At 41.7% G+C, this 23346-nt stretch overlaps 1 protein-coding gene across 3 annotated transcripts in view; it reads left to right on the forward strand.

The window, feature by feature from the left end:
* Positions 1-23346, forward strand: part of LOC133342365 (phosphofurin acidic cluster sorting protein 2-like) — a 39525-nt gene that overhangs the window by 906 nt on the left and 15273 nt on the right. For 2 of the 3 annotated variants that reach the window (XM_061551478.1, XM_061551480.1), the window contains exons 2-11: positions 13373-13460; positions 15187-15267; positions 16585-16710; positions 17460-17622; positions 18411-18496; positions 19000-19074; positions 19669-19728; positions 20275-20423; positions 22292-22385; positions 23092-23166. In XM_061551478.1, coding sequence (XP_061407462.1) covers positions 13373-13460; positions 15187-15267; positions 16585-16710; positions 17460-17622; positions 18411-18496; positions 19000-19074; positions 19669-19728; positions 20275-20423; positions 22292-22385; positions 23092-23166 — 997 coding nt within the window. The remainder of the gene's footprint in view (positions 1-13372; positions 13461-15186; positions 15268-16584; positions 16711-17459; positions 17623-18410; positions 18497-18999; positions 19075-19668; positions 19729-20274; positions 20424-22291; positions 22386-23091; positions 23167-23346) is intronic. The other variant, XM_061551479.1, reaches the window with a different exon arrangement.

Raw genomic sequence — 23346 nt, forward strand, 5'->3', positions numbered from 1 at the left:
AATATGCACTGTCCTTGAAATTGATTGGTCCACACCCGAGACAGCTTTCTTTAGAGCCCAGTCTCACCCTGGTGTTGGACCAGAAGACGCCAAAAGGCGCAGTTTTGTTGCCAGATAAAAGGGTAAAAACCCAATTATATGTTATTAGGATGAGTGGTTAACGAGAGGGATAACGGGATGGAGGATAGGATCAGGGGATGTATGGCGAGAGGGGTACGAGGGGATTACGAGAGGGGTGTGGGCGATATGAGGAATTGGTGGACAAGGGATGACGTAGACTGGAGGGATGAGAGGAACGGTAAAGGGGTTATGATGGGACAGGTGGGAAATTGGAGCGGCGACACGGTTGGCTACGTACGGCGCGAAAGAAGTTCTACAGACGTCAAGGGATAACGGAGGGACACGTGGACATAAAGGGGAATAGGGGTAAACATGGACAGGGGAGTATTTTAGAGGGTTCCTATCGTACCAAAGGGGAATGGTTTGGACAGGAAGATGGAGGAGTGAAGTCCCTGGGATGGACGGACAGGGCATGTAAGCAGAGTAAAGTGATTTGGACATGGATATGACAGGTGTAAGTTGATGGTGCGGGGACAGGTGGGAATAGAGAGATGTGTGGGGATCTCGGGTAGACCTGAGGTTAATTACAATTGTGATTGTGTCGTTCGTATTGAATTTCAAGCACAAATTATAAATGTAAACAAAAGTGCTGCTCAATTTGTGATTATTCTTGACCCCAGTTCTGATATGGGGAAAGAAATTGGGATTCGGTAAATAAGGGACCCTTGGGCTGTAGGTTGGGATTCGGTAAATAAGGGACCCTTGGGCTGAGGTTAGAGGATTCTAGGATAATAGTGAGACGGAGCTCGGGACATAGACCTGGGAAAACTTGTACTTGTGGACGAACACAGAGATACAAGAACGAGGAGATAAAACGGTGGGCCAAGGGGCAGACGTAGAGGTGAGAACCTGAGGAGCGAGAGAGAGTTGAGGATTCTGGAAATAATGTTCTCTGGGAAGAATTCCGTGGTTTTGAGTACCCTTGGTGAGTGACATGGAGGGACCCCGGGTACAGAGAGAAAAGGGACAAAGGAGGCCCTGTGGGGCCGAGGCATTCGGTCAGGGGCTGCACAAATCGAGGACTCGTTAAGTTATTGCGCGGCCACTTAATTGATATAGTAAAATGGCTTTTAAAAACATCTGCAAAATTATTATGATGAGCAATGCCTAACCGTTTACACGAACTCACAATTTTTTTACCGTGGATTTTAGTGTATTTACTCTTGACGGGTTATACTGTGCTCATGCAATTGTTCCCTATGTTCTTATTGTGGATGCAGTGTATAGTGTATCTGCATGCCCTCATTGTGTGCATTGTCTTGCCATGGGCAGCGTCTAGAGCTTATATCTTTTGTGCTGAATATGAATCAAAAGTGTGCAATGATGCATTGCATGAGGATGGGCTCCATCAATCCATGACTTGTGCTCTTGTTGCAAGGATGAATATCTCGGTGAGCAAGGAGATTAATTTTGATGGGTTTTTTGGATGTGTTCTTTTGAGATTTTTGTCTTGCAATCGTCAACCTACTGTCGTTTATGCCCGAAGTAAAGTGTGCAGCTTGTTGGTGTGGTCATTGACATTTGGAATGGTTATTAAAGCGGTGATGGTGCTTACCTTCGACGGGTGTTGCCGGCTTTCGGGGCCACGACTGTGAGCAGAAAGGGGCCCATGAAGGAAATGTTGTACTGTACTTGTACGCTCCCATGTCTGCGGTTCCCTTGTCTTCACCAACCTGCACGCAAGGCGTTGGGGAGAACCTCCTCTTGTACTGGATTGACAAAAAGGCTGTAAATATACACGATGGTCAGTTTAGCACGGAGGCTTTTGCGACCAATATCCATAAATAAGATAGGTTTTTGGGGTTAGATCACGTAAATATCGTAAATATAAATGCGTCATCACATCTATCCCTCTATTTAAGGAACGAAACAGGAGGATGTCTCCGCAAATCTGGCTGTCGCCTGATGAAGCTGGTTGTAATTATTGGCGAAACGTCGTACTCAGATTGTAAATGTTGTGGATTTGCCCTCCAGCACACCGGTGTGCTGTACTAGTAACGAATTGGCATGTTCTGTTTCTGTGACAAACCTTACTAATTGGCAGTGTGGGGTGGTGGCAGGTTTAACGACACATGTATATTCATGCGATCTAACAAAAAAACTATTATGGATACACGATGGTGATAGTGACGTTACGTGGTTGGATTTGGACTTTTTACGGTGAATAATTGCGGTCTGATTATTTTAATCCAGCAATATAGGGAGTTCTATTATTTTGGGTGTATCCGGTATGAGTCACCTTTGCTAAAAAAAAAATGACATTACTATTCCGTATTGGTACGGACATGCTTACTGCGTTTAAGGACATTGTTGACAGCTATCTTGCAAAATAGTATACGTTTAATTTATGTACGTATGCATTCATTTGAATCTTCATTTGTATTGTACGTGCTATTAATGTATTAATTTAATAAGTACATTTGACAGTAATTTACCATTACTTCGTGGACATTATGAATTTGTAATTAGATGTTCTGCTTGCCTACGTTCATTATTTAAAATTTCTACTCGCTGGATATAGTTCACGATGTGGCTTGCATATCTAGTACAGCAATGTGGTGTGTGTGGGCCCTTGTGTTTTTAAAATATATTTCACACAGGCCCTGCCTTTAACTTGTGACCATACACTTTAAGTACCGTAATTCTGAGAGTGTATTCAAGTGGATACGATTAATAAATTGTGCAATATGTGTGGCTATGCCTCGTGTTTTGTAGTGCATTAGATGGACAGTAACAATGTGATTGCACCCTGGAGCTTTTAATTGCCACATTTCAGAATTTTTCTCTTTGCAGTACTGTACTCCGATTTTTTTGTCTGATTACAGTGCTTTATGTAGGCGCATCTATGCCAATCATTGCACGTGGCTCAAGTACATGTAACAGCCCTTATTATTTTTGATCGATCCCCTTTATTACACGCTTTAATTTAACTCAATCTGTCTGTTGTTGTTGTTGTCGTTGTTGTTGTCGTCGTTGTTGTATCCTCAAATCTTGTAACTAAATTTTAACACACTCCCCAATGTGGTATCGACTGCAAAATTGGTATACTTATGTCATATACTGATGACAATACTATATTATATCATGAAAAAAATATTTTTAAACATTCTTTTTTTTGTATAAAATTCTGGGAATTGAGGGTATTTGTTCCATGGCGTTCGGGTCATGCGCTTTATCTTACTTCCCTTCACCTGTTCAGCGCAGGTTGGTGAATGCAGGGCACAGAGACATTGCAACGCTTCAGTTTGACACGTAGGCTTTCGCGACCAATATTGTTAATAATAAATGTGTTTTTTTGGGTGAGATCACGTGAGTGTAAAATGTGTCGCGAACCCACCACCACCCGACACAGCCAATTCTGTCAAAATCGCCCAATGATGCTGGATGTAATTACAAATGAAACGTCACAGTACAGAGATTGTGTAAACGTTGTGGATGGAGTTTTACTCTCCCAGCACACGGTAACTAATCCGGCACGTTTTGTTGGCTGTATTGGCGGGTTAACCGACACATGAAATACGCAGAGATATAAACACCCCCCCCCCCCCCCCCAAAAAAAAACCTTTGTTATGGATTTAAACGCTTGTTCATTGCGTGTTGTTGAAGGTGTGGAGCACGAGTACAGTAACAACAGTGGATGTTGTAGCACAGCCTCCTGCTTGCAACATCGCCCTCCTCCTCCTCCCCGCAAGAGGCTGTTTCACGCATGGCCATTACTAATCTGAAGCCTCTCCAACCTCAATCCTGCTACGTTACGTGACATCTGATGAGACAGAGGCTTGGGGAGAGGCGCATTCCATGCGATATGTGTTTTTTTGCGGTGAGCAGGGTGTATGATGCTGCAGAGATTGCTGTGCGTGTCATCTCTGAGCACAAACCCACAGAAAATGTTGTTGGAGGTCACGCACCAACAAGGTTGTTGTCGTTGCAAGTTTCTCTCGCACACACACACATCTCGCGCAAACTTTATAGTGCCCCAGTATTGTTAATAAGCTCTGCTTCACGGGAGCTTGTTGAAACTATAAATGGGAACATTTTTAAAACTGGTGTTTGAGATTAAGTAATTTATTAAATAACTTAACGGAAACATTACTTCCCTAAACATGCAACGTATAATGCAAATGTGTTTTAGTTGTACATACTGGTAAACACTAAATGTAAGACAGGAAATGTTGTGTAATGTATAATACAGCATTGTCGAGCACTTCTTGCTAACGCAGCTAAGTTAATGCACATCGTTATATTCTCAGTTTATTCTTTGCCCAAAATACCATTAAATGTATCCATAACCACATTTCGTTCCTAAAAAATAAAAACATTTCTCGGCTCAACACTGACCAAGGGACGGCATTGAATGCACTTTTCTGGAGGTATGTTTGTTTGTTTTTCAGAATCATAACATTTATTTTTTACTCGGAATCCGATGAGCTATGAAGCTCTTCTTACACAGATGTCCAGTTGGGGTGGGTTTTAAGCGATGGTTACTGGCTGGGTATTCCGAGAAATGGTTTGGCTTCTTCCGAGTGAGAGAGAGAGAGCGAGCGTCAAGGAGTGTGGCGCAGCTAAAACGCACAATTTTTTTTTACAAACCAGGGCCAGCGCATGCACGCACAACCGCGCACGTGCTCGACACGTTTGCTGCTCTTAATGTCGCGGATGCGTAACGGCGGGTTGGAGGAGATGGGGGGTCTCTGTGAAGATCGCTGGGCTTTCTGCACGGCCGCTGCTGTTGCACGCCCGCCTGTTTCCGACGGAGACCGAATGAGAGAGCGATAGAGAGAGAGAGAAAGAAAAAATCCAGATGTTGGCCCACTTGGCTGATCATCATGTTCGGCTTGCATTTTTGAGAGAGACACACAAAGCTTGAAAGAGAATGCTGTTGTTGCTGCCTTTTCTCTGCGGTGATTTTTTTTTACGTTCAAATGATGAGGTCCAAATTAGTTGCGTGAAATTTGGTTTCATTTCCTTTATTTGTTGAACGCGCGTTTTCGTTTTTTTTTTCAAAATATTCGGATCTTCTGCTTGGGTTACTGTTTTTGTGGTCATTCTCAGCTGTGCATATGGGGCTGTCTGGTTGTATCTATTTGATTGCCTGAAGCACAGACTATAGATAAAACCAGAACAGACCAGTTCCTTTGTGCGGCTGTTCGTACATTTTCATTGGCCAGGTGTCTCGGATGGGTTTTTAGCACTCAAGTCTGTATCCGATACGAACTATGCGACCCGCGTTAGATTCCCACTTACGGCCAACACCAGTGACGAGTATCTCAACCAGTCCTGGGTGGTGTGTAATCAACGTCGCGACTGGGAAGACACAAGCGGTCGGACGTGGTGTTGTCCACCCACCCCCTCGTGTGCCGTGCCAGCCTTCATAGGTGTTCGCTAACAGCACTTGCCCCTACAGTCTGTTCAGGCTTTACGGGGGAATCTTTGTCTTTGTGTATCCGATGAGCCGCAGTCCATGTTCATGTTATTACCGCATCTATTATTGATCATTTAATCCCATTGTTCTATATTGAGTCAAAGTGTGTGACATTGAAATGTGATTAGGGTTCATGAGCACCAATTAATGGGCAACATAAATTCTTGAAATAAAATGTTGTGTTGTACGAAATATTTGCAGGTTAAGTTATTTCTGGCAACATGTAAAGGCCATTTATACTAATTACAGTTGTATTTAAGTCACAATATGGTACTGATTAATGTATAGATTAAGTTACTGTTATATTTTTGTTTTTCGCACCTCTGATTAGTCTACGTACGGTGCAAACGAGGTTCAATATATATACATTTGTTTTCCAAGCAGCAGATTGATTAGAAATGCAAACCTTTATCTTTCTGATGTGCTGCATTTAACGTGCTGTAGCTTTCACAAGGACTATTTAAGATTGATTTGCTCGCATTAAATTGTTTACAATCGCAGTGAGTACGTGAGTATAGATCTGTTACACGCGATTCAGTAGTGCAATTCGTCGAGATCCCACAATTACATTGAGAGAATGAGGGGCCACTTGGATTGGGAACAAAAACAGGAGGAATCGTATTGACTTCAGAAAAGCAACCAGGTTTGAGCAGGACACATTGCAGGGAAGGGATGATGACAGATGGACAATACGAGTGATGGAGCGACAGCCGACGAAACGATTTCACCTGTAAGGATGACCGTAGCAGTGATGGCGGCTATGAGATTAGCCCAATGCGAAAGTGAGATGGATCGTATCATTGCAGGATCGTCAGGAATGGTGACGGCTTGGGGAGGCATTCATCAAGCGTTGGATAGATGCCGGTAGATGGTGGTGATTGTGGTGATTACGTGGCATTTGTATGCATAGTTATACTCAAATGGCGTTTTCTGCAGCAAACAAATGAAGATTTGAGTGATTAAGTGTTCTTTTCATTATTTGTTTCTCATACTGTACCATTATATTTTTCATAATCAACGTTTTTGGGTTTAGATCGCGTTATGTATAAATGTGTCGTAACCCTCCACCACCCGACACGGCCAATCAGTAAAAAAATGTGTCACGTTGACAAAGACAAATAGTTCACTGCTTTAGCCCACCGGTGTGTTGAAGCCACAACATTTCCTTAAAAAAAGTCCCATAGAATTTCAATTTGTGTGCATGAATATACCTGTGCTGTTCATTGCTGTTTTCTTGATGTTTGTGGTTTTACAAGTTTGCTTAGAACACGTGAGGTGTGCATGTTCATAGAATGTAATACACATCACTGCATGTGTCTTATTTTTATTGCTTTTGTTATAATACGCTATTTTTGGTCACCGAAATTTAATTCAATGGCCTTGGGTTTAGATGTTTGTATATTGGGAAATGAAAAATATGTATATGTGTGCACTGTCTACAATTAATTATTTACGATTGTTGTACAGGGAGCATTTTTCAGCTGCGTGCTCTTATTTAAATTACATGAGAAATTCTGAAATAACAGACTTATCTTGTAAATGCCAGATGCCATGTTTGAATTCCAATACATAGTCATTCCAGTGGTGCAGATTTAATGGAGGCTTTATATCGGAGAGATCCAGTGATTTTCTTACGTGGTCGAGTATAATTGAATGCGTTGCTTCAGGGTTGAATCTTATTGTGATTTATATTCTCTGTAAAAATGAAAAATGTTGGCACTAAAAGAGGTGGTGCGGAGTGTGGCTTCCCATTAACGTAACTTTTCTCTACCTCTGACAAAGGACACACTGCTACCCTTTGACAGTATGACCTGCAAATTAATTCTCGTTACACGGAGGGACACTGCAGAACTATCCTTAAAGATTTGATGCATATAATTGGCCGCATGATTCGTTAAAAAGTGTTTGCCGTGAGATTTTTGTTGGCTTTGCATAAACTAACACAGTAATTTACAGCCAATTGCCATTCTACTGCTGCATGAAGGCCTTCCTATGGCCTCGTTTGCCATTGGGATTTTTGGCGCAGACTTCACCTCCCTGGTCGGGGCGGGTTGGACTGTTTGGACATCATAACCCTGAATCAAACTCAGGTCACTGGGTGCATAACGCAGCACATTACCACTATGGCATGGTCCCCTCCTACACAAGAACACTGATATAAATAATTAACATGACCAATCAATTTATGAAATCCTCATCGTGTAATTGGAGGAGAGACTTGCGGTCATTAATTTCTGATATCGCCCAACGCTGGTTAATATTTTTTTTTATTAACGTAATTGGAAAAGATAATTACTGTGGTTGGTCACCTCGTGTGTATATTAAATATCTTAATTTGCATACTATGAAATAGTGCGTTGTGCAAGCCTCTGCAATTTTGTAATTGAATGTGAAGACGAGACGTTAGTTTAAAGGCTGGGTAATATTACAGAGACAATTAGTTCCAGCGCACCAACAGAACCACATGTCCCAGCCTCGTAACATTGTATAGGTAAGCAACAAAACAAGATGTCAATGGGCCAATGCTTCATTCCGAGAACAGTTGCTTCATTTTAATGCATGTGTTGGTTATTAGGAGATCACGATGTTGGTGGCAATTGCTTTTGGCCGTGCTGTCGGTCTGAGCACCTTGTGCATTTTTAAAGAGGCGTAGTCAACTGGAGCTGTTTGCTCAATGAGTTTGGCTTGTCCTCAATGAAATCCGTTCGAATACAAATCAGACTGGGGTTTGATGTGATGACGGTAATAGTGTTGTTTTTCATATGTTTGACAGCTGGTTGTGAATTCTTATCAATTTTTCTACACCACCCATGCTTGCTTAATTTAGAATTTGCTAAATTTATTTTGCACATGATTTTTGTTGCGTAAGATTGTAGTCCTGTACGTCTGATTTGCAAACATGTTGATACGTTTAATAGCCAACTGTATGTGCAATTCATTACCAGTTGTTTTGAAACTGCAGTCTTGTTATATAATTACATTTGGTAATCTGGTGCAGTTTCACTCATGCTGGCCAGTGTGTCATTTATTTATTCCGATTAAGCAATCGTTACATCTCCAATTGGCTAAATTAAAGCCTTTCATACGTTGAAAGAAATTTCATTGATTTTCACCAACTTGACAGAACTACATTGATGTCACTGTTTTATCTTAATTTATTATCTTGTTAGACGCCTGAGACTATTTGAAAACACAAAACGCAGTGCATTGTGATTAGATGACCTTGTGCATTTTCTTCGAGAAGGGATTAATCTGCAGGGTTTATTTTTTTTGGCAAAATCTAGTTTTGATACGGAGAGAAATCTATTTCCTGAGTTGCACGAGGCTTTTTATAAGCGGCACTGTGTCCAAAACAGGGTGGAGAACGGGAGATGATGTATTGTTCCCACCAGACTGCTCAAGGCCGTGTTTCATGACCCGTGGCAAAGTGGGAAGCACGAAATGCATTTTCTCTCAGCTGAAACACCCTATTCAAAAGTGTCCCGTTACGTCGTAATGCACACTTGTGACTTTTGTTTCGGGTAGCGTTGACGTCAGTCGGTAGCCGTTAGTGTGAATGGAAAGAGACTGGTCCTTCGAAAATATATATTGAGCTTTTTTTAAAAGGACATTCAAGGCACATGTCGTTCACTATGGAATCTGTTTCCAGAGATATAATAAGATTACTTTTGACGTTTTTTTGTTCATCATTGACATATAGAACTCAAAACGTGCTGGTTTTGTCAAACATGTTGTGAATGCCTTACTGTTATGAGGCAGTTTATGGCCCAATGCAAAGCATTCAAGTGTGTGTTTTTTTGGCAAGTGAGTAAATCGTGCCAAATATCATGGAGCGGTTGTGGTTTCTCTATTTCACATCATTAAAATCCATTCCATTCATTAAATCAACTATATGCTTCACTGGGCAAAACATTATCTTAATAGCAATTATTTGTTATCATAGGGTAATTTGTAATGACTGGATATATGTTTTATGTGGAATGCAAACAGGACAATAAATATATAGCTTTTCATGTACTGCTTTGAAATTGATAATACATTATATTATTGGTTCTTTCGGTAAAGTCACGTAGAAGGGAAATAATAAAATAATATTAATATATGATAAATATATTGTTTTATATTTATATTATTTTATTATTTCCCTTCTACGTGACTTTACCAAAAGAACCAAGAATATGAATCCCTGCAGTCACGAAAGCTTTAAATGATAATACATTGTTTATATGACTACGTAAATTTATATTTAGCATTGAGAATTGCATTAAAATTCATTGATGTCGGAGTGTTATTCGGTAGTGTTTCTGCCACAGCTACCGTTTGTGTATAAAATGTGTTGTAGAGCCTTAAATGTCTGCCAGCAATGGACATCGAAGCTATCAGGTTGGTACATAATGAAAAGCACTACCTACCAGTCTGCCGCAAAGGTCGAAATTGGATTTTGAACCACAAAACCTTGGGTGTTGTGGTAACTGATCACTTTGCTTCTGCATTTATCCTGCCGCGCACAGCTGTCCTATATTTCATTTCAGAAGCACCACTCAAATATGCTGTTTCTGCCAAAGGCACCTCTGAGAACACAATCGCCACGGGCAGCTAAATTGTTAATTTTTTTGTTTCTAACAGGCTATTCATTTTTTAAAAAGACGTTAATATCTGCAATTCGTCAATTTTGTTCTGTTAACGTAGTGTAAAGGGATATGAGATGTGATGAATAGAGCAAAATAAACATTTTGAGGAAACTCTGTGCTTGTTGGGTATAAAAGCCTGCCTCGTGCGTACTGCCCATGGCACATTGGCGGTCAATTTGATGACCTCAGTTTTACCCCATATTTTGGGCTACCAAACCATTCAGCGGTACATTATATGATATATCCAAATCACTGCGCTCTATGCAACCCGCCTTTAATTCCTGCGGGCAATTTGTAATGGTATACCCGCAGCCTTACCCCGAGCTGAACTGCATGTGTCCGCAGCTAACCATTGCAGAAATATTGTCAGGTTGTTTAGGTGGTGGGCACAGCTGAAGAGCTTTTTTCGAGGTGGAACTCGTGACTATATCTGCGGAGCAATATATTGCCTGGGGCGTCGAATCGTAGGTCGATTGGAGCTCTGGTGGGCAGTGGGTCTTCTTGCAGGGAGGGGGGAACCCATCACACTAAATGAACTCTGGCAGCCACATCCCTGCGCGATTCCATGAACGTCTGGGAAAAAAACCACTCATGGCTGTGGAGGAATATGGCTGTGGGACATAGGGGGTCAGTGGGGAGTCACAATCCATCGTGGGGAATGGTATTGCAGGTCATAGTTCAAGAGCAGACATTGCGCCCCATTAAGAATGTATGTATACATGACAAATTGTACTGCACAAGTCCTTAAAATTGGATTTTTTTAAAATAAACAAACCAAATATTAGACGTTTCATTGTTTTCCTGTCATCTGGTAATGTTGGTGTTGGAGTTTTTTCACAATATAAAAACACTAAGCTTTAAATCTTTTAAATGTCTTTGGCTAAATAATTACACTTTCTAGTATGTATATTATGTTTGTAATTTCATAACCCAAAGCAGGGCTTTCTTATAAGATTGTGAATTCTGCCCAACAAGACAGTTGTTGTTTTTACAGTAATCTAATCTTATATGCATTATTTTTTAATGGATTTCCTTTGCATATATATTTTAATAGATGTGCTGTTTTTTTGGAGTGCTGTTAACACAGTTGCCGATATAAATGCCATTGTTTTTCTGTCATTATAATCAAATGATCTGCATTCATTTTGAAAATGTTGTTTCCTATCCGTATGTTAAAAATAATTATTTGCAACAAGCCTTGATTAATGATGGCATTCGTCACGCTGGCGAAGAGGATTAGTTTTACTGGAGCCATTCATTATTTTTCGTAACAATGGCCGTGAAACATTGCATTTAAATAGAATATGCAGTGTGCATTCGCATTCTACTGGCGGTGTGTCCTCTCGCACGCTCGGTGACAATAATAATAATTATAAAATATTCCACAGTATGGGTATTAATTTATTTTGCTGAATGAGTTGTGAGATAAGTGTGGTGGCTGGGGCTTGCACATCTGAGCCTGTCTAAGCTCGGCACGTGTGACGGCTGCAGACTGCCTTATCGCCTCCGGCCACAGACTTCCTTCTGGCATCCCGAAGCTGCGCTGCAAATGAGTGCAGAGCATTGCCCCCGGAACGCCCGTTGAAATTGTGTTTGTGAGAGTGCCCCGATAGTGCAGTAAATACTTTGTTTTCTTCAAGAGAAAACGTGGAAATGGGGCAAAGCATGCGACTGCTGTTTGTGCACTAATGCCAGTAAATGAAACGTGCTGTTGTCTACATTCCTGCTTGGTGACAACTGACACTCATTCTCAGCTGCTGGCTAAATCCTGCTAGTAGAATCTGTTTGTTTTGGAGGGGAGGGGGGGGCTTGGCAGTAACCGTGGCTACTTGGGTTGGGGGGGGACCAGACTGTTAAAGCGTGTGCCACATTATTTTGTAACGCGTAACATTGAATCGCCTGGCTTGACACAGTAATTGCCAGCGCTAGAGACCAATGCTTATACAGCACTTGTTTTAATGTTGTCGGCAAACACATTGACGATTGTCTTTGATATATATACACACTTGTATAGTGTTTACCGTGTACATGTACAGCCCTCTATCAGTCCACTTCTGGAAGAGGGGGCCTCCTCACACTGTGGGGTTGTGGGGGTTATTTGACCATACTTTGCTCACGGTTGTATACCATATTGGAGGTATTGTGTAATTTAATGCATCTATTTAATGTGACAGGGTGGCTCAACAGCGAAATGCCCGCAAGTACGCTTGATGCGTGCATGGAATATTTCGAGTCACGTTCCCCTTGGTCGGGTCTTTGCTTGGTGGGGAGGAGTGGGGGGCGAACATTGTTTTTTGGGATGGACACTGTATTGTGATCCACTTCTATAATCCAGTAATTTCTGTTGGATTTGCCATCGCGGTAATGGGCTTTGGTCACATTGTGCCGGATGTACGTTTTGTCAATCCAATGTCACGACATTCAAGCGTGCCGAGGGTACGTGCCATCAATGCCTTTGGCGGGTGGCGGCGTGTTAGTGGTGGCAATGGAGCGAGGACGGGTTTCTCTTTGGAAATAAAGAGCAGGACAATCAACTAAAAATGCTCTCGCAATTTACCACAGCGAGACAGGAGGAGGTAGCCCGGCCTGCTTTGCATTCACAAAACACGATGCGGCAGACTCGGCGGTGATCGTTCAGAGAGCTATCGAACACGGTTTGCCACGTTGTTTCAGTGGCCAAAGAAAGTGACTGCCCAAAGGCATTATTGATTGTTAAAAAAAAATGTTAGCTGTCTGTTCAAGTGAGATAATTAGGGAATTATTTACGAACTGAACTTGTTTAGTTGGAACACCATTGTAGATTCAGACGGAAAATCTTAAGGTCGGCTTTTATCAAAGCGACTGTTTTGTTCAAATTTAAGGTTCTGAACGACACAAATACATTGCGTAATTGTAGGCCGAGAGACAACACTGTTTTGGGAATAAAAAAGGGCCTGTTATAAATTTAAATTCTATGCAGCGATTTAATATATCTTTCTGCGTAACAATTCCCTTGTTTGCATGTTGGTAATTTGAAGTTATTGCACTTAATTTGTAGAGCGCAAAATATTGCACGTGTAAAGCATATGCTTGTTTTACAAATCAAGAATATCTCCTTCATTTATCTACTGTGATTAATTTCTACATTTTGAAAGCTGTGTTGGTATACCAGTGCACTTAGCTAATCTGATGTCTTTCCCATGTGTGGTCAACATGTCAGGCTGTGCAGCCTCACGCTGAAAAAGCTCATCGTCCTGAAAGAACTGGACAAAGACCTCAACTCCGTCGTCATAGCTGTCAAAATGCAGGTTTGTAGCACCTGAGCGACAGCCAATAGATTGTGTAAAGTCCTCTGATGCAGTGGTTCTCAACCGTTTTTAGGCTCCTGTATCTCCCCCCCCTTGTTGAATTTCGTTTCAACCAAGTGCCACCTTGCCTGACCCGACATGGTTCTAAAATATAAATGCGTGAATAATGAACATCAATATTTTAACACAATTGTCAATTTTGTGAGGTATCCCAGCTAGCTAGTAACAGCAAGCATAAATAAAATAAAAATCAACGGACGCACTGCATGCATGATGCAATTTGTTCGTGCTCGCTGTATTACTCTTGAAGACCACGTTATTTACCATCAACGAATTTAGAAAGGTATTTTATATCGGTCTAGGTTACCATATGGAGTACATTTTTATCGTAGTTATTTTATCTTGCCAGATTCACATGCGAGTATTCACCAATGACTCTCATGTATGATATCATTTCACACATTTATAAATCGCCTTTCCGTACCCCCTGGGGCATTACCATGTACCTCCAGGGGCCCGCGTGCCCCCAGTAGAGAACCACTGCTCTAATGGATCCGAACTACAACTAAATCATCCTTGCAAATGATGCATGACACCTGCCATGCCAATTTCCATGTCATTTGTATAGAGGATTGACCGTTTTAACATTTTTGCCAACGATGTTTATTCTAAATGCTCATGCCATTCCCAGAAAATATATTTAGCGAAATGTTTTGCCAGCAGTGACGAGAGTTTTCTGTACATACGTGTGGTTTTGTTTTTACTGGCCTGCAAGACACTATATATTCCACAATGTGATCGTAACGTGTTACAATACTATTTGGCTTCATATTTAAATAAAAACGACCAAACAGTGGGTTTAATTATTTTCCAGAGATAAAGAGGCAGTCCGTCATAGGCACAGGAAGAAAAGGAAGATATTTAGTATGAACTTGAACCGGAGCAGGGTTTTGCCAGCTTTAATGGCGAGTTGAAGGGAGTTCCAGACAATGGGGGTGATGAAGAGAGGATGCGACCGCCCACTGAGCCAAGATTGACTGGGGTCTTCAACAAAAAGCTTTTGTGGCTGGAGTGGAGAGTGCGGGCAAGAATAGACTGAGATGAGGGGGAGAGGTATACAGAGGCGAGTGCACGGAGGATCTTGAAAAAGGTGAGATCCTGAGTGATGGACATGGTGTTTGAGATGATGAGGTTGATAGCTTGACCGTTGTTAGTGAGTAGTATACGGTATTACTTTAGAGCGGTCCGTGGATTCCATGAGCGACTTGAAGGTGGTTGATGTGGAATGAGATGGCTCATCAACATTGACATCGCAATCATCGGTAATGATGAATGGAGACGTTTGACTTTGGTAGACAGCAAGGAGCTTGGGGATTGGAATCAAGTGGGAGGTGAAGGGATACGTGCTTAAAAAGAGTTGACATTTTAGAAATTATACAGTCTGGTTTAGAGCCGACACCAATTTTCGCCACCCCCCGCCGGCCAGAGGAACGAGGGCACTCACTGACGTGCAGCCGGGGGGGGGATAGCTTGAGAGTGAGTCAAGCTCGGAGGGTGTGCCAAGGCTGAGGTGAGACAGAGAATGTCAACATGTGCCCCGTCTGCAGGAGATTGTCAACGTTGTTGCTTTGGATATGCGGCCCTGGTTTTGTTTTGGTTGTGGCACTGTCTGCTTTGTACAACAGATCAGAAGTGCTTTGATTGTGTTATTAATGTTTCCCAACAGGGTTCCAAGCGTGTATTGCGATCAAATGAGATTCCACTGCCACCAAATGAGACTGATCTGCAGCTGTCTTTCTCACTTCAGGTACGCGCTGTTCTTCTGTAACTGTGCACAGCAAGCTTGTGTACTATTTAAATAAGCTGCAAATGTTTGGAACTAAAGTGTTATTTGTACGTGCTTATGTGTGTCTTAGAAACCACCGTTTCACTGGATTTTTGGTTATAGCACGTAAATTTGTCCTTGTAGACATGACAGACCACAGATAGGATGGAAATTGTAGGTGGCGAGTGTAGTGTCCTCGACGCATGCGTTTGTGCAGCCACTTGTAATCCAAGTACAATTAATGCCGGTGTAAAAAAGGAATTTGGCTGCCGCCTGATGATGGTGGTTGTAATTACTGGCGAAACGTTGTACTCGGATTGTAAATGTTGTTTGTAGATTTACTCTCCAACCCACTGGTGTGCTGTACGAGTAATGGATTGGCATGTTCCGTTTAGATGACAAACCTTACTAATTGTCTCTGTAGGGTGGTGGTGGATTTAACGACACATTTATATTTACGCGATCTAACCAAAAAAAAACCTGTATTATGGACGATTAATACCGTGTGGGCTGTGTTATTGAGCATTTCCTCTCTCAAGCTTTTGCCATGCACTGCTACGGGTGTCTCGAGGAGTAGCCGGATGCGGTGGTATGTGCATCGCTAATCCAGATGGTTGGACGTGTATGTTGCGGACTCGCGAAGATGCGCTCGTAGTGGCAGCGCGGCGAAATCATTCGAGAAGAAACGCTCACCGTGCAGCCCAACCCAGAGAACTGCACTCGGATGAACTGTGGTTTTCAGTTAATCTAATTAACATTACAGCTATGTATTTTACTAAGTGGTTTCACTTAAAGGGTAGAGCTATTATACTTGTACACTTGTTTTGCAGCTCTGTATTGCGAAATCCTTTTTGTTTTTTGCTGTTGTTGCATTGTTCTGTTAAGATATTTTTCTAATAACCCAACTGGTGATGGATATCCATTGTAATTTATATGATGACATTAACCTGCCCCCACGCCCCCCCCCCCTCTCTGATTGGCCATAAGTGACGACATAACATTTATTCCTTTATTTAAGACTAAAACATGAGGATGATTTCTCCACAACTCTGGCTGTCACCTGATAATGCTGGCTGTTGTAATTACCGGTGAAACGTCTTACTCGAAATGTTAATGTTGTGGGTTTACTCTCCCATCACACCGTTGTGCTGTACTAGTAACGAATTGGCACGTTCTGTTCACGTGACAAACCTTTCTAATTGGCTGTGTCGGGTGGTGGCGTGTTTAACGACACATTAATATTTACGCGATCTAACCCAAAAACCTCTTTTAATTACGTGTTGTATATTTTTTTTACAGTACCCCCACTTTTTAAAGCGCGAGGGGAACAAACTGCAAGTTATGTTGCAGAGGCGGAAACGATACAAAAACCGAACTATTCTTGGATACAAGACGCTTGCAGTCGGGGTCATTAACATGTCGGAGGTAAAGTGCTGTGATGAATTATGAAGCTTTTTGTATTAATAATGCAGAGGTCTTATCGTGCGGTATTTATGTGCAGGATATATGCCAAAGAATCTGGGAATGAATAGATAAAACAGCTAAATTAGTTTAACACGTTATTAGATTAAAATGTTATTTACATTTATAACAATTACAAAAAACGTATTAGAAATTAATGGGCAGTAGCAGTAATATTGAGACGAGTGGGATTTGTTTTATGTAGCCTAAATTCTTCATGCTGTGTGGATTCATAATGAACGTTTCATGGCCATGCCAGGATTTTTAAAGTGAAGGCGCAAAAGGGGTGAGTGGCTCTAATGTGCCGCAATCATCCTTAGCATTGTGTTTGGTCATCCCGTGCTGTAGATTCTTTCCTGTCTTCAGCATTACATTAAGTCAAATTGAAGGTGCTTGTCTCTTGTACAATGGTCTATGGAGCTTTCGTTAATGGCCTCCGTGTGCTCCATCACTTGGACGTAGAAGAAATCTACATTGCCAATAATGTGCTTCAACAAAACACAATTGATCACTTTCGAAAACATAGTGCCAGCTTTAATTCTAGTAAGCGAACGAGCGTGCGAGTGGGGGATCCTTTGTTACGGTTTAAAAAAAAAATCTTCTCACGTAAATAATTGTAAACGACAGACTAAAAGCCAAAGTATGAAAAATGGTATAAACCGTTCCCGCCCGTAGTGGATTTCCCATTAACGCTGTTTGTGGCTCGTGAGCAGGTAATGCAGTGCCCCACGGATGGGCGGCAGATGCTGAGTCTGCACAGCAGCCTGAAAGAACAGACAGCGCGCGTGGCCGAGATTGCAATCTTCTCGCTGTCCAGCCAGCCCATCGACCACGAGGACGGTGGGCTGCAGGCGGCACCCAAACGCAAGTCCCTTGGTGAGAGGCCCTCGATGTTGTTGAGTCAGAGTTGTCACTCTTATTGCGAAAATTTTACATTTAAACGATAGTTCGCATTTTAAAAAATGTTGTCTCATGAAGCTCGCCAAAGGTAAATCACCTTGATAATACCATACAATTCCATGACAAATCCACCATGAAGTGGTATTGTTTGTATATATATAGATATTTTATTGTCATGAAAAAACCCAGAATACAAAGTGGATTTCAAAAAGGGGCCAAAAAATTGCAGATAACATGTGTAACAAACTCGACGTAATACACCCTCAAAATTCGGGATCGATCGAGGGCGTCCGGGCTCGCTGCCCTATCACAGTAATGGTAATGATGGGGAGCAGTGAATTTAAGGGGTAGGGGAAGAACATTTAATAAAGGGGATGGGGGGGGGATAATGTAGTGGCTATTGTTAAAATATGCATGTGTAAATGTAATGCTACATTGAAGAAAAATGATTCAGCCATTTGTCAATCTACTTCTGGATGATGGCCTCTTCATGCCACGTCGTTTGACCATAATTCATCAAGCTGGTCAGCGCTGGTTGGTGAATAGTTAATAGCGCTGTGCAATATCCACCTGTGCCACCACAACATTGACTATACATCAAGAGCATATTAATCATCTTGGCAGGATTAAGCAAATAATTTTGATCGTTAAAGGTATTTATTTTTTACATGTCTCTATAATTATTTTGTCACGCAATTGTAGGAAAGCTATAAATTAACGAAAACTTGTATAACATTGTGCTTGCTTAATGTGTGTTTGTGCAGAGCGCTCGCCAGACATGTACAACTTCTCGGAGGATGAGTATGAAAGCTTCTCTTCGGAGCAAGAGGGCAGCGATGAGCATGCGCCGGTGAGATCCTTTTGATGACGCATTTATTATACAGCATTCTCTTGGTACGCTTCACTGGCTGAGTCAAGAATGCATTAAAAAGTGGTAGAGTAGTGCGTAACACTGTCTTCAGTTGGGGGGGGGGGCATACAGTAGCCTCGCTAGTTGAGAGGGCTTTTTGTTTTATATCACATGCAAGATTAACATTCCTTAAGCTGGACGCTTATGCTTTGTAATGCTGAGTTTTTTTCCCACCTGAGCTCGTGTTGAGTTATTAATCCGTGAACTGTAGCCTCGACGGTGTGCACAAGACCTTTAAGACCACCACCATCGCTTGTTCATGAGTTTAACATTGCGGTTACTTTCATGTGACACTTACAATTGCTGTCACATTAACTGGTAATGCTGCTGGCTTAGCGAACCCCCGTTGCGTTTAATAATATTTTTGTTTGCGGCACGATTTGTGAATTATTTATTGCCTCGGGGGAATAATCCCTCTGTGTAATCCTTTGTTCATTCTGTAGGATTTGTACGATGAGGATGATGATATCCGAAAGCCTAAGCCGAGACGGAAAAACCAACCCACGTCAATGGCACGGGTATGGGTGTTTGATGACGCATGCACTCGCAGAACAAACATACTTGCCATTCGGTCAAGCATCTGTAGCATAATGAAAGCAAAAGATACTTTAAAATAATTGATAACTGTGAACGATGACTCAATTTTCCTTCACGTTGTCTCCTTGCTGCGTGTTGGCTGGATGTTTTGTGGAGAACACGTGTGTTTCAGTGCGCAAACATAATAAGCGTGTCGGCTTTGAGAGGCACTTTAAATTGCGAGAGAAATTTGAAGGTCAAAATGAATCGTACCCACTTTTTTTTTTGAAGCCACATTGTACGCACTGCTGTGTGGAAGTACCTTTGTACTGGCTTGACTCGGCCGTAATTGCTAGTTGTCTTGAAAAAAAAGCTTTGCTATTTGGTTTCCAAATGTATCTTTTCTAAAAAAAAAGAATACATTATTTTCTTCCGAGGTTTAAAATTAAATCTATACGGTTCATGAATACTTTGCGTTTGTTAACACAGGAAGACGCATTGTAACAAAATGTTTGCACCGCAATACAGATTTCCTTTGAGATCTTTGTGCTTCTGTTTTGACCCTAGTATAATGCGGTCTTTTGAATTTTTTTCAGCAACAAAACTTCAAACAGAAGTTCACAGCTTTACTCAGGCGATTTAAGGTCACTGACGAGGTAAGAGCAGACAGCATTTACACGTTTTTATGTGTTGCTCATGTTTGGAGTATTAGAATGAAATAACTTGAAAATGCCTATTATTATTTATGATGGCATATTGGATTTCTCGTGACCTCCAGGCTTCCTTCTTTTGAAGTATCTTGAAATTTATTTTCTGGAATGAATGAAAAAGATAAACCATGAACTTTCCACATTGGTATTTCTGATGCGAGTATGTCATATCCCTAGTCCCGCAATACACTCATGTTTTTTTTAAGTAAACGACCAAAATGTATCATATATCCACCCCAACGCAGGTTTCTTTCACATTACGTTGCATTTGAAAATAGTGTGGTGACCCAGTGGTTGGTGTGTTTGCCTATGGGCACCAAGGCCCTGCCAGTTTAAATATATGCTTACACCCACCAAGAAAGTGCATTGGGGATCAATATTAAAAGGAGACCTAAAATTATTGAGTTCTTAACAGTGACCTTTCCCAATCGATGTGAAATGCAACAATGTTTTTTTTTTTTCTCGCGTCTTGCACTGCTCGGTCTACACCAGGTCCTGGACTCGGAGCCTGACCCACATCCCCAAGAGGTGGAAGACCTGGACTTCCTGTACAAGAGTCTGGACGTGTACAACCCCAGCGACAGTGGGCCTGAGATGGAGGAGGATGAGAGCCTTATGAGCACACCAAAGCCTAAGCTCAAGTAATGTGGGGGGCCATGCGTCGTGGACACTGAATGAACGTCGAAATCGACACCCATTGGATGCAAAAAATATTCACTGCAACATGCACTTAACAAGCGTGCCGTTTATCGTGTAGTGTTATGCACACAGCATTCGTTGGCGGCTATACATGGTTATCTATTTTATCAGTACCCCTACTTGATTTCTAATGACACTACTTGCTTGTCAACAAGCCATTTAGTATTGTGAAAGCGATGTCTCCATATCTTGGAGAAGTGCTTCGAATCTAGTTTGTTAAAATATGTTAAGAGTATATTAAGATTGGCGGAAGACATGTGTAGAGGTTTGAATAAAATGTGTTGGCTTCTGTAATGTATCTGTTACTTTAGTGGAGTGTCTATAAACGGATCACCCCGTATTACATATGCAAACATCAAAGTTCCTATTTTTGACTTGTAGTTGTAGCTCCAAATGTTGTTCGCAAGCACTTAAGGCAGAACCAGCACATGAGGGTGGTGTGGACAGTTACTATACGTGGCCATCTTGTGTCTCCCCAATGCTGATGTTTATGTATGTGTGTGTTTTGAACTTCTTTCACACTGTACGTAGCAAACCGTGATAGTCGGAGGTGTGAGGGAAGGACAACAAACTAAACACAAAATAAATTCTAAAGAAATGAGCTTTCAATGTAGATTTAAAAGTGCATCGCTCCAGTGGCTTTCTAAATTTTGAAGGAAGAGTGTTCCAGATGGCCGCTGAAGCGCATCTTTAAGCACGCGATGCCTTAACAGGTGTTCCTATGAGGCTGAGTAGACCTGGGAAAGGGGGACCAATTACTGGATTTGAAGCTTTTGTGACTGCAAGGATTAATATTCTTAGGTTTTTTCGGTAAAGTCACGTAGGTAAAACATTAAAATTAATAAAAGTAAAATAAAATAAAAATCACGACGTTTCGGAGGCAACACAAGCTTCCATCTTCAGGTGGAACCATCACAGCCACGACAGCTGTATCCACCTGAAGACGGAAGCTTGTGTTGCCTCCGAAACGTCGTGATTTTTATTTTATTTTACTTTTATTAATATTAATGTTTTACCTACGTGACTTTACCGAAAAAACCTAAGAATATAGACCAATTACTGATTCAGATGGTTTAAGAAGTAGCAGGCTTTCGCGACCAATATTATTCTTAATAAACGTTTTTGGGTTAGATCGCGTTATTTATATATGTGTCGTAACCCTCCACCACCCGACATGGCCAATCGGCAAAAAAGTGTCATGTTGACAAAAGACAAATAGTTCCATACCTCTTGCACCTGATGTTATCCATGCGTGGCAATTAAAGCTAGGTCGTTGGGATTATAACGCAGTACACTAGCCAAGCAATAATGCGTACGTACTAATGCACGTGTACTCCACACTCACATATTATAAACTCACCCTCTTGCAAAAAGCTGTAACTATGTGTCACTTTTAATGAAGTGTTTGTTTCTACCCAATTTAGACTTACATTTAAAATGGCAATTAGAGTCCCTCTGATATCGATCATATTTTGTACTAAAGAAGTATTAACAAGTACAATGTAACATGTTGTACAGTTCATAGTTACGAGCATACACTTTAGGGTCCTTTTGCAGCTTACTTATAGAACGCTCGCCACTCACACACCGTTACATGCCACATTCCACACCCTGCCGTGCATTCGCCATGCTTATTAAACCATTCTCTACTTTGAACGTTGCTAAACAAACCGAGCAGTAAAAAATACATTTAGTTTTCCTCTTCGTAAGGCTTTATTACTTTTGACTAAACGGCTTTCATGGTTTTGTCTTCCAAGTCACCAAAGTTAAAGCATTTTACGTCCACTGTTTTTTTTCTCATGTCTTGCAGACCCTTTTTCGAAGGCATGTCTCACTCGAGCTCGCAGACAGAGCTGGGCAGCGTACAAAGCCTGCGCAGCCAGACACGCGAGTCTGTGAGTCCAGTGAGTGTTGGGTTGCCCTACACACACACACAGAGGCAAAGGTCTTGCCCGTACAGCCTCCGTATACTGTCAGGGCAAGAGCTCGACTGAAGGTCAAATCGGCTCATAAGCGGGAGCGCGTGTGTAGCCAGCATTGTGTGTGTGTATATGTATGTTGAACTTCTATCGCACCCTATGTTGCCAATCATGCTAATCGGAGTGTATCGTAGGGTAGTGTATAGTATGTTTGTATGCATGTTGAACTTCTTTTGCACGTACATAGCCAGGCCATGTTAATCGGAGGTGCGCTCGGCCCAACCTATTGTCTCCCCCAGTGCTGTGCACACCGCACCTAATGTTGAATTTCACATGAAATCAAAAGTACATTCGATGTTCAAGCAATTGTTATAGCATAAGGCTGTTTATGGCTGAATCGACCGAGGGGAGGTCAAGGATAGGTTCAGATATAACGCCACTGGTGTTAACCGTGGCCAGATTCGAGCGAAGTCTGCTAACCACTACACAACCGCTTCCCAAACAAAGACTGCCATGCAAAGACACACACGTGTGTGCGCGTGTGTATGTTCGTGCGTTTTTGGCACCTCTTGTTTTGTAATTTAAGCTCGTGGGAGCTTTGTGCTCATCGATATGTACACTTGAGGATGACTTGCCATAGTTAATTTGAAAGAGGTGTTTCATTATTGCGTGCTGTTTCCCCAATTACCAGGTAGATGGAGAGAGACCTAAGCCTTCCATTAGCAGGCATCAGTTGGGAGAAACCATCACAGAAAGCATTTCCATGGTAAACGCCGGCTTGTTTTGCATGCATGCTTGACACACATTGTATTTTTATAGCTTTTAGCATTCACATTGAGATATTGGCAAAATGTATTGCAATTGCACAACATGTGAATGGTTGCATTCCAATGACAATGATGAAATGTTTGGGAACGTAATGGTTGCTGTATGCATTGACTCTGCA

The sequence above is a fragment of the Lethenteron reissneri genome, chromosome 14, assembly GCF_015708825.2.
Source record: "Lethenteron reissneri isolate LAM-NWPU_2019-01 chromosome 14, ASM1570882v1, whole genome shotgun sequence".
In the NCBI taxonomy this organism is placed as follows: Eukaryota; Metazoa; Chordata; class Hyperoartia; order Petromyzontiformes; family Petromyzontidae; genus Lethenteron; species Lethenteron reissneri.